This window comes from Neltuma alba, unplaced genomic scaffold (assembly GCF_004799145.2).
Source record: "Neltuma alba isolate B1F8T4 unplaced genomic scaffold, ASM479914v2 tig00010367_pilon, whole genome shotgun sequence".
Taxonomy (NCBI): domain Eukaryota; kingdom Viridiplantae; phylum Streptophyta; class Magnoliopsida; order Fabales; family Fabaceae; genus Neltuma; species Neltuma alba.
Genome location: NW_021635273.1, coordinates 39978 through 54740, shown reverse-complemented (window position 1 = coordinate 54740; position 14763 = coordinate 39978). Strand labels below are relative to the sequence as shown.

The following is a 14763-nucleotide window of genomic DNA, read 5'->3' as shown; positions in this document are numbered from 1 at the left end:
AGAAACTGCAAGTTTGTTTCCTAAATTTCTTATATGATGAAAAAATGAAGAAACAACTATATCAGCATGACTACTGAAAAATTGCAGAAGACTTGCATCTACAATCAAATGGAAATGATAAATTCCATTTAGAATTAAAGAGTAAGAAGCAAGACCCTTGGAAGATAGAGATCTTTTGTTTGACATCATCCTGCAATATACTCTCTTTTTTAATTCCAAAAAGTGATGTCTACCTTCGATAATTAGCTCAAGTAGCATCTACGTCTAGATACAAGATGTTTACTAGTTCATTTTGTTTTTTTTTTTTTTTTGGGAATTGGTAAAGGCGAGCGAAGCTTGATACAAACAGAGAAAGACTAAGAGAAATCCTAGTTCATGTTACGTGCATATTGGGCTGCACAAACAGGAATAACAGAATCAAAATACATATTGAGCAATATGTTAACCTTACAATCAACCATGAATCAATATATTATACAATTATATATAATATAGAACTATTACAAACAATACAACCAATTTCCTCAAATTTCAATTCAAGATATAAATCTTTAAAAGCCAAGCGGATTGACAATCTATTTATCTTCAGAGGAAAGCACAAATTTTCAATCCAAGCATAATTGTAGCACATAATAATCAACTTAAAGATTCCCTTCATCAAAACTATTTTTATATATAAAATATGATTGACTGTACAAAAAATCAAATATGTAGACAAATTGGAAGTTACAAGTTACAACAGCTCAGTGATACAACTAATCTTTACTCGGACAAAAATCTGGATTTTTGCTATCATGACAGATGTCTTCTGATGGCAACAACTGTTCTTGGACCCGAGCAACTAACTGAGAAGCTTCTCCATCTAAGTCCAGGGGACGCCTCTTCAAACTCTGAAAACAATAAGATTTACCCATGGTTTATAATCCCACGACATGATTACATACCAAAATATGTATGTGTGCGTTCGTCAGATGGAATGAATATTACCTCAGACGTCCACAAGCAATCATATGCTTTGCGAGGAATTATATGGATATGAGTCTGAAATTCACATGTTCAGAAATAGAATTAGCGATGTTAAACATTTTTTGAAAAGTTAACGGGAACTGAATTTGCATACAAATTGTAATGCGTGATTCCTAAGTAAAACATCTCACATGAAATATAACTTGCCCGGCAGCTCTCCCATTGTTTACCAACAAGTTGAATGAATCTGCCGAATTCCAAACATCCATGAAATTTGAAGTGGAATGATATTTGTCAACTTCATAGACTCACAGGGCAGCTTCTTAATGCAAAAATAATTTCTCAAGTACTTTGAAGTTTCAGGAAAATGCCAAAATATATATACATCTGACCACGAAATGAGCCCCATAAATTTAATTTTTCTATAGCAGGACAGCGTGTCAAGATTGGAAATAATATCAAAGTGTAATATTTTCAAATCCAAAGCAAAAGTGGATAATATTGTATATGTGCATGGGCCTGTCAAAATACTTAACCAGTGAAATTATTACGTTCAACTGAAGCACAGAAATTTAGGCCTGGCAGAAAGGGCAATAAGTATATAAATAAAGTCTATGACAGAAGAAAAGAATTTTAAGCGCATACCACAGCCAGTAGCTTTTTTAATGGCATTGCTAAGGAATGGAACTTTTGAACACATTGCAGCTACAACCTGCACCATAAGTCAATTTGGTAACTAAAATGGAATAATTTTTTACGCAACAAGCATTTAAATTAAATAAATGCTGCATCAATTTACATATCCTTTTCTAGCACTTTACCCAGGATGTGGGAAAAATCACACTTTCACAGGTCCTACCAGCTCGAACCCATGCCAATGTGTGTCAGTCAAAGCATAAAACCCATGAGACATGAACTCGTGGACTTTCCAAACTTGGAAGAAATTGCAACAATGATAGGAGAAGAATAATTAATACTCAGACAAAAATAAAGCCACAATTTTTGTTAATTCCGAACTAGGAATTGGATGACTTTGGCCATTTTGTTCCATTAATCTGTATAAGAACTCAAGTTTGCAATTCTATAAGGCCCACAAGATTTTCAAAACCTAGCTCCAGGTCACCAAAGTTTTTCTTCCCCTATAACAGTTGGCAGTATACTTCAACAACAAAATGTCAATCCGGTAAAAAAAAAAAAAACAACAACAAAATGTCAACAACATACAAAATTATGAAAGAATGGGCTCTTTAATCAGTCCAAACCTTCAGGCCAGTGCTGGGGTGCATTAAAAGGATACAATAGGCCCAAAATAAGGCTAAGCCACCAAATAAAATAGGGTGCTAGAACAAAATTAACAGCCAGAGGATTCGCTTAAAATGGTTGAAAGTTCAGAGTTCCAAAAACTGTTGAGAGTCACTAAAAGTATAGGAGCGCCTGGTAAGGCAAAAGAAATAGTAAACCCACAATAAAGGGTTCAGGTGTTGTTGTAGTTTATAGCATTAGAATAGAGGTTGAACCGTTGAGGAATCAAGTTTGTGTAGGGTATCATCCCAAACCATGGTTTGGAGAAAGAGTGAGCCAAACAGAGAGAAATAATCCGAAACTATGACTTGGGCCAAAACCATGGTTTTAGGAAAAATCCATTTTGCTTCGGGCTCAAATTGGAGAGTATGATTGTGCCTGTTAGAATAGATCTCAATAATAATATGATCTTAACACCTCTCAATTATTTTTTTATAAGCATATTTAATCTTATATCTTATAAATATATATACACATATTAATTATTTATTAATTACATTATCTTATGTATTATTAATTATGTTGGTAAAAAATATATTAACAATTTTATTCCTTCAAATTAAAATATATTATAAAATCTATGTTTTATATAATTATTATATTAACTTATGCTTTTTTTAGTAATTTGCATATATAAAAAGTACTTCTGATAACAACTATTTAAACACTCTTACTTTATCAGAATCACTTCACAAAATTTATTCTCCCAAAAATCTATTCTTCAGAAGCTATTCTCCAAACCGTGATTTGATTTCATCCAAACACCCCCTAAGTTTTGTCTTGTTTTGCCCCTATGTTCCCAACATGTCATCAGGTCACAAGTATCACTCACCTTAAATCCTAATACCAGCTTCCACAAAAGTAAAACATGAAATCCAACAAAAATCCAGCAATTTGAGTACTGCTTTGTTTGATTATATAGATTCATGAGATTTTCATTAATTTATCAGATTCCAACGCAACAAGGTACTATTTTCAATTACCCAGTTGTTAATGTTGTGTTCTACTTTGGTGATCGTGGACAGTGCAGTCAAAGACATTGGTGCAACATTGGAGATTGCAACTTGTGAACAGGGAAAGTCTAACAATTGCATATTGAAGACTTTGGAAGCACTGAGAGAACTGTGCATCAATGATTGCTTTGGTATGCACCTCTAGTAATGACAACCAACAAGGAGATGGTTAAGGGAGCTTCTCATAGGAAGCAGATTCAAGACTTGTAGTTGTAGGATGCTGTGTTAGAATGATAGATAATCACGCTGAGGAGGGTAGTTGAAGAATGTTGAGGGGCTACTCATGGGAAGAAAGTCTGAGAGTTGCTTAGATGTCAAGGACATGATCAAGGGAGAGTACTACCGGTTGGCTAAGTTCTTGAATTGATGACTTTTTTTTTTTTTTTTCTTTTTATTTGAGCCGGCTATTCTTATTGTCATTGTTTTATTTATCTAGCCTTCTACTGTCTGTTGTCCTCTTTTGGTCCTTTCTCATGTCCCACATTTGATGGAATGAAAGCAGAGGTCTTAGATTTTCAATTTTAAAACTTCCGCCATTAATGCAAATTATATTTTACCACTAATTTCTGAATCCAGAAACAATCAGAGACCCAAGGGGGCCGTTGATACTTGCTTGTCAGAAGTTTTTTTCCATGCTCGGGTACATACACTAACACATGTAATATCATTTGGCTTTTAAAATGCCATGAAATCAACATAGTACGATTTTCTCATTATTTTGTTAATGCCGTCATCATCCAGCACTGAGAAGAGATTTATTATAACCTTAAAAGCATATACAAACTAATGATAAAAACCAGTCAGCAAATATATTAGAACTTCAGACCTATTGAAATTACTTACTGATGAAGGGGTAGCATCTAATGACGGAAAATGAGATTTGGGGATTATGAGAGAGTGCCTGGAAAAAAAATATTGGAAATAAGAAGTTGATGGTCAAACAATCTCATGTAGAACAGTAAAACCAATTAAAAATAAATAAAGTTAGGTCTATAATTTTAAACCTGTAGGCATAATTTTCTATTTGTTACCACATCATGTTCCAGCATATGATAAAGTGATGACATTTCAACAAGGCCTGAACTTTTTGCTCTCTCACTCACAAAAATGCACACAATTACTTCCATCAGATAGTTACTCTCTGTATAACCCAAACTGGTTCCCCATACCTCATATTTTCTTGGTCATTCCTATGGTTGTTGTTGTATTAGTGTAGATGGTGGTGGTCAAAATGTTCATGAAACGCCTGTAATCCCACGCTCAGTTGAGAACGCCACTGACTTCCATCATATCCCCCATTGTACTTTACCTTCATTTGTTCAGTGATGCACCCAACAAAACCCCCCTCATCTTAAGAGATTCAATCTTGGGTCATACACAGTTACGTTTTATATTTGAATATTGAAAACTCTATTTCAAAGGTTTTTTTCATTTAAATTACAATACAAAAGTACTGAAGATTGCCCTATATCTATCTAAGAGACCCTTCATTTCTTGGCTGTTGCCAAAATTCCGGATACTTGACCAATGCTATTGAAGATACATACATTTTTTGTTTAAAATTCTGGCTCAACCACCAAAGTTTAGTTCACTTTTCTTTCAATCATGCTTTCATTGAGCTTCTACTGATGAAACACATCTGCTCTATGAGTGCAGTTGGATGCAATCAGCAGTTTGGGGGACGCAGGACTAACTTTATCAACTTCTAAGGTAACTGATGATATTCAGTATCACAATGTATGGAACAGCAATTACGTGCATCTTTATTCCTTCTAGCATTTCCAAATGTGCTTGTGCATAATGACATAAAACAAAACAAGAGGGGACAAGACTATGCGTCACAATATGTCCATTTGTACTTGCTACTAAGATATATGATACCTTACCCGTGACTCAGCGGATTCGTGTCCAGTATACATACGCAAAAGTCATCTTCAAACAGCTGTCAATTTCAATAAACATTAGTAAACGATAATCAAAGGAGAAAATTTGTCAGAATGTCCAAAAATATCAGTAAAGACAGCAAAGTTTGCTTTTAGTATGGAAAAAGTTCCTAGAGTATTGTCCACAATGTCAATTTCTGCATCACAACAATGAGAACGAATTTGTGATGGTCTAAAAAAGAACAAAGTTAATACAATTGGAAACTTGTAAATTTAATCTCTAAAATCATTTAATATGTGGGCAACCAAAAACCCATGAACTTCCAAGCCAATGGCATTAACACCATTTTAGAGTGAATATTAAATCTTCGCCACTTCAGATTAAGAAATGAAATGAACAAGTTATACGAACAGTGTTCGCAAGAAACCTTACAGTCTCTATGATTGTATAAGCAGGTCACGTCATCACTTTCTCATGGACATAATATTATCCGCTTTATAATAGTTAAGCAACCATGGGGGCCTGCATTCTCGTTTGTCATATCAATGACCGTTAGCCCATTCGCGAGAGAGAGAGAGAGAGAGAGAGAGAGATATTGTTTTCTGTATCATAAGAAGTTGGGTACTTGGTTTACTACCACTTAAAGCAGCAGTAGAACGTTCCAAACAGTTGGCAAAGAACAACCACAACCCTCACAAGATTTAACAAGTTGGTGAACTCATTAAATACGCCTTGTACAACATGCATATGAAGAGTTTTGAAATTTTATTCAATGCCTTGAAAGTGCGAGAGGACCCAGTAGGTTCTATAAGTCTCTTTCCGATCAGTTTCACCATTTCTTAACTAGATGCAATTGAATGCTATATTAGAGCAACTTCAATACCAGATTGCCCACAAGATATCAAAAATATCATATTTCCACAATTTTCTCAGCCACCAAACAAATAATCACGTATTGGCTTGTATTTACTAGAACAAGAGGCGCAAGACCCTTAAGAATAAGAAGGCAAGAAAATCCAGAAGCCAAAATCATACCTTGAAAGCGGGTGATTCGCCACGGACAATCTTACAGAAAATGCAATCATCCTGCAACTTCTCTTTCTGCGTATCACGCAATCGATTTTCCCGATCAGAAGAGGAAGAAGTACAAGGCAAACCCGAAACCCGCAAACGGTGAGACGAACTATAATCGGGACTCAACCCGATGGGGCGAAGATGGGAACACAAAATGGCGAGTCTCCTTGCCTCCATCGAAGGCTTCAAAAGAATTATGTCACGGGAGAAGGTGAAGGAGTAAGCTTCGCCATGTGAGCTCTGGGAAGGGTTTCGATTTTAAATTTGAAATGAAGACAAAAATATGACCAAAACCAGGCACACAAACTTCGATCTTTCTCTATTTTTTTTATGACCGTTAGTTTCAACTTGGAGGTTAGGATGGTCTATGGCTTATCCACATTGCACAGCACAGGCGAGAGTGGGTTGACGTAGCAGAAGGCTTGGGCGATCATTGACTACCATAATTCAAAAGAATTTTTATTGGAGAAAATTCCAAAAAGAATTCGCTCCACAGGTTTCAGAGGAGGAGGTGACGCTTCTTCAGTTCTATGGGGTCGCTTTTTAATTTTACTTATTTTGGTGGGATATTTTAAATTGATATAAAAATCATATTAATTGTTTTAATGTTGGCAAAAATATTATTTTTTATTAATATATTAATTAATAATTAACTAGGATGTTTTAATTTTTGATCCTATCTACATATTATTAAAATAAAAATAAAATTGTCCGTATAAAAATTAAAAATTATTCTCCTCCCTTCTTGTGAACCATACAAAATAATATTAAAGCCACTTCCCTCCTCTCAATTAAAACCACTATTCTGCCATTTTTTCCCCATCTCCCATTAAAATCTCTCTCCCTAATCAAACAGATTCTAAAAGAAGAATTTAAGGAAGTAAATATAGTAAAGATATTTAATTTTAAGGAAGAAATTTCTCGTTGGAATCTCATTCAATAATCACCAGGAATTTTAAAGCACATGAGGTATTTCTTAGTAGTCTTCTAAACCAATTTATTATTATTTTTTGTGTAATTTTGTTCTATTTTTCTCAACAACTAAAAAATATTTTAAGATGCTGGATACATAAAAAAATATTTTTTAAAAAGGTATTGGAGAATATTGAATAACAAGCATTATGCAAAAAATACTTTTGAATGTTGAGTGAACAATAAATTAGTTTATAAATGCTGTTAAAGATTTGAAGTGAATTATATATCCAAAAAAAGAAGTCAGCAGAAATGAAGTTATTATTTTCTTTGATGACTTACTAATTATTAAAAAATATAGTTTAAATTAGTTAGATTATAAGGGCAAAAAAATTAGTTAGACTAATAAAATTTAAATTTCTTTTTAGAAATATTCTCGTCTAATAATTGATTTTATTAATAAAATTTAATTGATTGTGAAGAATGCGAAGTTAGGCCTGGAGAATTGTGTCTGTTTGCCCTCCCCTCCGCCATCCCGCGCTTCCCACTAACGCCCCAACCTCATTGGCGTCGCTCAGCCTCAGCGCCCGCGAACGGCGACGCCCGATCCCAACACCAACACTATCCTAGAGGAACGCTAGCCACCTGCATCCGCAGCGCCACCGTGTTAGCTGGTCGGCGATTTGGACGTTGTTCTCTGCACCGCTGTTAGTATCCACCTTCTCCCCACTGTTGAGTCTGGGTTTATGAAATATGAGATAAGAATTGGCTGGTGGCAATGTTCTGGTGGATGATATTTGCATTATTGCTGCTTGGCGCCTGTCCTGAGTTGGTTGCTCATGAAGGATGATTATGAATGCCTAGGTGGATGAAACCTGCGGGTCTGTTCAATTGCCAGCTTTGATTTACTTGGCGTCAGAAACTGTATGTCCTAGGATCGAAGTCCTCATTTCGACGTGCTAATTGGCATTCAACCTATCTAACGGCGTTTACCAACCATTTCGGAGTAGCTATATTTAGATATAGGTCAAAGCACATGTGATAGATGAGCTCCTAAAACTTAAAAATTGAAGAACTTTGAGTTGAACATAAGATGGAAAATATATAGGTTGTGGATCCTGAGACGTAACAATATAGTTTTTTTTTTTAAAAATTTTTTTTGGTGCAGTAGCTTCCTATGTTGTCCAAGATAAGCCCAATATGTAGAACGACTAAAAGTGGCCATTTTAACCGATTTTGATCGTAGCTGAAAAATGAAATAAATTTATTGATTTGATGTCATCAAACTTAAGTTTTAGTGCGACCCCTCCCCTTTTCCCCCTCTTTCCCCAAGAGCCTGCAAGAGGCAAGTCACAACTATGTGTGACTAGCAAAATAGTTCCCTGTTGCATCAAGTCCTTGAAAACCAACTTGTTGAGTTTGTTGAATTCATGTTGATGGTAAGAAACTTTAGTGAAGCAAATGAACTTTTTGTACCTTAGTCAAGGAGTTTGAAATGAATAACTTTTTGTATTGGTTATCTTTCGATGAAATTCTATAGTCTTACATAGTTGAAGACCAAAAAACCTAGAAACTAAGAAAGGCTTGATTTGTAAATTTGAGCAATTGAGCCCACTTACTTGTGACAAGCCAGTATGGACTAGCCTGCTTTGATAGTTCTAATACAAAGCATGCATTACATGTTTTTCCTTTTGAAAGGAGGACTTGATGATCAGTTTGGTTCATTGCGACAGCCCATAATGGGTAATTCTGCATTATAACCTGACACCTTATTTTAATTATTATGAAGAAAAAAGCTTCTCTTTCTACACTGCTACTCATAGCACATCAGCATTCAGGCTGGCTTTTATGTTCCTCAACCAAGATGAGAAAATTGATGGAAAATTTTCCCTTTTTTTTTTTTTTAATGAATACATACATCCAGAAGAAACAGACCAACAACATTAATCTGAACTAAAGCCTATATATAAGAACCCTATGTATTCACAACTTGGATGGGGGGTCTTATCTTCAAATGTTTGGATTTTAACCCATATAATGCAGACCTATTGTGATATTTGTTTTGTCTGTCTTTTATGTGGTTCAGTATTTTGCTTGAGTCATTTCTCATTATTGAAAATAGTGTTTTGCTGGGTGTTTGTGTATAGTATTTTATAGCTGTTAGATTATTGCAATTCATTGTAACCTTATTGTACATTTGACTCCACTAGAACTGAGTCTTCAGTTATCCATTTTTGTAGTTGAAGAGTGATAAAAGATTAGTGGCTATGGCAAGGTTTGTGCGTCCTAAGAATGATGGTGAATTGAGTCCAAACCTCTATGTTGCAAACTGTGGCCCAGCTGTGGGACTTTCCCATGATGCTATCGCATCTGTGTTTAGTGAATTTGGGGATGTAAAGGGAGTTTATGCAGCAGATGAGAGTGGTACCCGTGTCATTGTATCTTTTTCTGAAGAAAGGTCTGCCCAAGCTGCCTTAAGGGTGTTAAATGGAATTCCGTGTTCCAAACTCAGAGGCCGATCTTTACATATTCGTTACTCGATGCTTCAGCCTATTTCACAGGTATTGGATCTTCTCAAGCAATGTGGTAAATAATTATTTTGAAATTGATGGAATGATATTGATATCTTTCATGTAAATTCTTGACCTGAAAAACTTTAGGGATATGAGGGGTTTAGGGAAAATCCTTGTTGCTTCAAAAACTATGTGCTCATTCACTGGCTTCCATTTCTAAGAATAGAATGTAGAGGTAATTATTACTTGCCTTTTTTCCAAATGTGTGAGAAATTCTAATGTACAGAATTATCAATTCTACAAAACTTAGAAGCTGGATTTTCAAGTTTCTATATGAGGTACAGCTTGTAAGGATGAAAGTATAATCAGATCCTTCAGTGGAAGAAGACTTTGCTCTTCTTATGTGCTCAGAGTTGTATCTTTCTCTTTTCCAATTGTATATATCAGTCACAACTATTTCTTAAAGCCAGAATGATTCTAACTCAATTTAGATCCGACTATTACAGTTTTTGTTTCTTCTTATCAGAACCAATTGCCCTTGGGTTTTTCAACCAAACTAGAGCAGTGTTTTTCCCAATCATGCTGACTTGGATATTGATCGGTATTTCTCTAAGCTTCCAGCTGTGCTGGGCAACTTCAAAGTCTTAAGAAATGTGAATAAAGTATATTGTTTTGATCATAAAGGCTGAGCACATTATCGTCCTTATAAGCACATGTTGTTGCTGTAATAGTCGGCATTCTTGTTGTTATGCTCAAGTAGTATTGTGGTCAATTTCTATCTGCTTGACTTTGTGAGCCTAATTAATATTAAGTGATTAATTAATATCAAGTGATTGAAGGTCAAATTTTCTTCAGCTTTTCTGTAGCAAAGAGATGAAACACAAACTTCCTTTCCAATTTGATTTATACGATCCTCTTGAATATCACCTATTTTCACACACTTGTAATTTCAACAAATTGTCGTGTCCTTCAAGACAGGATTCTTTTTTCTCTTATTTCTTAGTTTCCATTTAATTAAATTCCATATTTTTTTCTGGTTTCCTTTAATGTGTCTTAATTTGATGTCCTGAAGAGCTTTGGAAAGCTTTTCCTTGGATTCCTTCCAAAGCCATCTTACCCCCATCTCTCAACTAGGCCCAAAGACGGATCCTGAATTAATATTCAGTTACTATGCTGCGTTGAGGTGTATATGAAAAGACATCACTTTATTTATAATTATGTGTTCTGTCTATTATCATATTTTGTTACTTGAGAAAATTTAGTCATCCCTAATTGAATGTTTAAGTTGAAAAAAGTTGTTTGAATAAATGGTAAATTACTTGTGTGAGGAGATGATTTTCCTTTTAATGTTGATTGTTTCAATGGATTTCTTCATTATCCATGTTTGTTGATAAGTTTACATGTTTGTTTAGAGTCAGGTAAATAACTTGGTTCCTGTGTCTATCACAGCCTCAGATCTTAGCATTCCAGGCCTTTACCTTGTGCATGACTTCATTAGTACTAAAGAAGAGAAGGTTAGCTGTTTTTTTGCCTTAGCTTTAATATAGTTTTTCTTTTCATATTTGTAATTCTTTTTCAATGTTATATTTCTATTCCTAATTTAATTCTCATATGATGAGTATGGTCCTTTTCCATCTTCCCAGGCATTGCTCCAAGAAGTTGACTGCAGACCTTGGAATCATCTTTCCAAAAGAAGGGTTCAACACTATGGTTATGAGTTTTGTTATGATGTAAGTTTATAACCTGATAGTAAATTTTTTGTAATCACGATGCACCAATACTTTTTTTCATCAAAATTGGTGCATCGTTATATTGGTTGGTATGCTTAGAATATACTCACTCTGGTCCTTTTTATAAACTACAATTTTTTAAAGGGATCTGGTCCTTTTTACAAGTTACACTTTGAATATGTCTGAACATTTAATGCGTTTTTTCCCATTTTTACTCCCCTTTAATTACATGTCTCACTCATGTCTGTTTCTCACTTATTCTCTCTCATCTCTTTTCCCACTCACTCTCTCTCTCACTCAATTTCTTCATGAATAAGGGTATATTTGGAAAAAGCTTGCATTTTTTACACGTTCAATTTAACCAATTTTGACCAACTTTTTTATCTATGTAATTTGGTTATTTGTAGCTTATATATAGGACTAGAGTGAGTATCTACGTGCATTTTGCTTCAAATAATCTCACGTCCAATAGCCCAAATAAAGATCATCAAAATCTCTTTTTTCTTTGCCTCTATTCCGCCATAACACTGTCCATCCCAAGATGCCATCTATAAACCGTTACTACAAATATTAAATATTTAATCAAATTCTTTCAGTCATTTATCTAATACAAAAGCAAGATCTTTCTCCTCTTTATGTGGGACTAATTTCCATGTTCAACCATAATATCATATTGGTGCTATTATCCGGTTTTATGTATTTATTTTTCTAATTTCTATGCCGTTATGCTTTTCATTTAGTCGTTGTTATTGCCCCTAAATTATTACAATCTGATTTCTTCCAAGTCAGATGACTGATTCTTTTGCTCAATTGGTGATTTTTTCCTTCCTGAAAGGTTTCAAGTACTACTCAAGACAAAATACCATGTTGAGTAATACAAGAATAATATTGATTGCCATAGGCTTTACTGTCCACTTCTATTTGGCTGTGCAGACAAGGAATGTTAATACAAAGCACCGCTTGGGTGAACTTCCATCATTTGTTTTCCCCATACTCGAAAGGATCTCATTATTCCCAACTCTCAGGAATTCTGAAAATGTAGTTTTGGACCAACTTACGGTAAGCTAAGTATTGCTGAACTAATGGAATTTTATATTTATTACAAGTATGTTGTTACCATTAGGTTATTTTATATATTAATATTGTCTACTCATGTCTGACGTTTTGAGTGTCAATATTATGATACAGGTAAACGAGTACCCTTCTGGTGTGGGCTTGTCCCCTCATATAGACACCCATTCTGCATTTGAAGATTTAATTTTCAGCCTTTCATTAGCTGGGCCTTGTATAATGGAGTTCAGGAGATACGCAAATGGTGATTGGGTTCCTAGAGTTGCCTCAGGTACTGTCACAAAAGTGGAAAGTCCAGAGGATGATCTAAATTTTATTCAGAAGGCTATCTATCTTCCCCCCCGATCTATGCTACTGATGTCTGGAGAAGCGCGATATGCATGGCACCATTACATTCCTCACCACAAGGTTTGATAATGTCATTTCTGGATTAATAATGACAACTTTCTCCTTTTATTAGCATGAAACTTTGAAGATCGATCAGAAACACTCGTCCTTTCTTAATATACTTTTAGGTGTGCCTTGATCATATAATTTTGTCTATAAATAATTCCATGAGGGTTTTAACTCCCACAGATTGACAAGGTGAATGAAAGAGTTATCAGAAGAGCTTCAAGAAGGGTATCTCTTACTTTTCGAAAGGTTTGTGGATCTCCTGTTTTTGGCTTTTTGTCTTCCTGAGAGCAACTTGTTAATCCCCTTTTAAAGTATCTATGCATCATAAACACAAGGAAAGATGGAGGATATTTAGTGGTAAACCACTTCCACCAGTTAGGGCTTTTGATCCTGTCTTCTGAATTACCTTAAGAAGTTATGTCAATTGCTGCCCTTTGCTTGTCACTTTCTCCTTTCTAAGTGATGCCCTGTCCCGTTTGATTTGCTGTTGTATTTTCCCCCTTTATTTTGGTCAATATGATCAGTTACCCCACACTAATGTGTCTGATCTGTATTCCTCAAAACCCACTTTGTTGCATAATACAAGAACACTAAGCATGGTTCCTTTTCAAGAATTATCCAATACATATGGAATTCATGTATATGCCCATGCCCACGGTTTATGTCTTACTATAGTATTGTCACTAGTTGCTATCATAAAGAGGTTTGGAACCATTAGAGATGCAATGTTGATGCCTATAAACTGTTACTAGTAATAAATTAGTGTTATTCTAGAATTCAAGTTTTCGGGTTAAAATTGTTCGTTCGAAACTTTTGAACCAGGTCAGAACAGGTGCTTGCAATTGCGAATTTCCTCAATGTTGTGACTCTCAAAGATAGGAAGGTTGGCTTTTACCAAATTTGGCGAGGAATTGACAAGTTGGGCATCGTTTTTGTCGGGCCAGAAGGTGCATAACCCGAACTATAATATGTATTTGTGGCTTATTGGTATTATTTATACATCTAATACCATATCATCTAGTGGATTAAGCATGTCTATTTGTCTGCACTGATCTGATGATATACATTGAATTCTATATAATGCCTTTTTACGGCCCTTATCCAGGTAATCATCTTCCTGATTGATTTTGTTTGTCATGCATATCAGATAGACTGCAGCACTGAGAAGATTGAAGATCATCATGCTTTTCTTTTTTCCAAATTGGCCTGGAAGATTATGATGCATCAGCCTTTTATTTTATATTATTTTTTACGACTTATGTGGAGTTGTTTATTTACTAGAGCTGAAGTTAGTCTGGGAGTTCAATTATTTTTCTTTTGTAGCCTTACCTTGGCGCAGCTTCATTTTAGGTTCTTTCAGATGAGCCATTCAGCTTGGTACAAAATACAAATAGTTGCCAGTAATTATACTTTGCCATGGAGATTAGATCTCGTCGTGGGGAGAAAGTACATTACTCCTCATCCTCAATCTCTCTTTTTCAAAACGAGTATTATAAAAAGGATTCGAAGAAATCATTTGTGATTCAACAAAATCACCTGAAAAGTAAAAAGCTTGTTTTTTTTTTTGGATTTTTGTTTTTAAAGTCAAATTATATCAATAGTCACAATGTGTCAAGTCGGTTTAACGTAGCTTCTTCTTCTTCTTCTTTTTTCTTTTTTGTTTTGTCAAAATGGTTTAACATAGCTTTGCATGCATCCGAACATATCAAAAGAATTGGAAGAAGAAATAATTTGTGATTCTATATTGAAGGGCTCTCTTGTTAATATTTTGCTTTATTGTACAATTAATTAAGCTTTTCATTTTTTTTCATAAGTTTTTTTTTTCCCAATGCATATGTATTTCTTTGGTATTTAATATAGGATCTAATTATTCAATTGATTTTGATCTTAAATATGGTACTT

At 34.7% G+C, this 14763-nt stretch overlaps 2 protein-coding genes across 2 annotated transcripts; one reads left to right on the top strand and one right to left on the bottom strand.

The window, feature by feature from the left end:
* Positions 1-510: 510 nt before the first annotated feature.
* Positions 511-6716, bottom strand: LOC114755999 (adenylylsulfatase HINT3). The gene is made up of 7 exons (XM_028944908.1): positions 6201-6716; positions 5168-5223; positions 4125-4182; positions 1612-1678; positions 1158-1213; positions 988-1041; positions 511-890 (listed from the first exon to the last, which is right to left on the bottom strand). The coding sequence occupies exons 1-7, from the start codon at positions 6414-6416 to the stop codon at positions 756-758; spliced, it is 642 nt and encodes a 213-aa protein (XP_028800741.1). The 5' UTR covers positions 6417-6716; the 3' UTR covers positions 511-755.
* A 2702-nt stretch (positions 6717-9418) lies between these two features.
* Positions 9419-14143, top strand: LOC114755988 (alkylated DNA repair protein ALKBH8 homolog). Its single transcript, XM_028944896.1, has 8 exons — positions 9419-9712; positions 11077-11178; positions 11308-11394; positions 12328-12453; positions 12583-12873; positions 13042-13107; positions 13684-13808; positions 13967-14143. Exons 1-7 carry the CDS (start codon positions 9419-9421, stop codon positions 13738-13740), a joined length of 1023 nt encoding a protein of 340 aa, XP_028800729.1. The 3' UTR covers positions 13741-13808; positions 13967-14143.
* Positions 14144-14763: the final 620 nt, after the last annotated feature.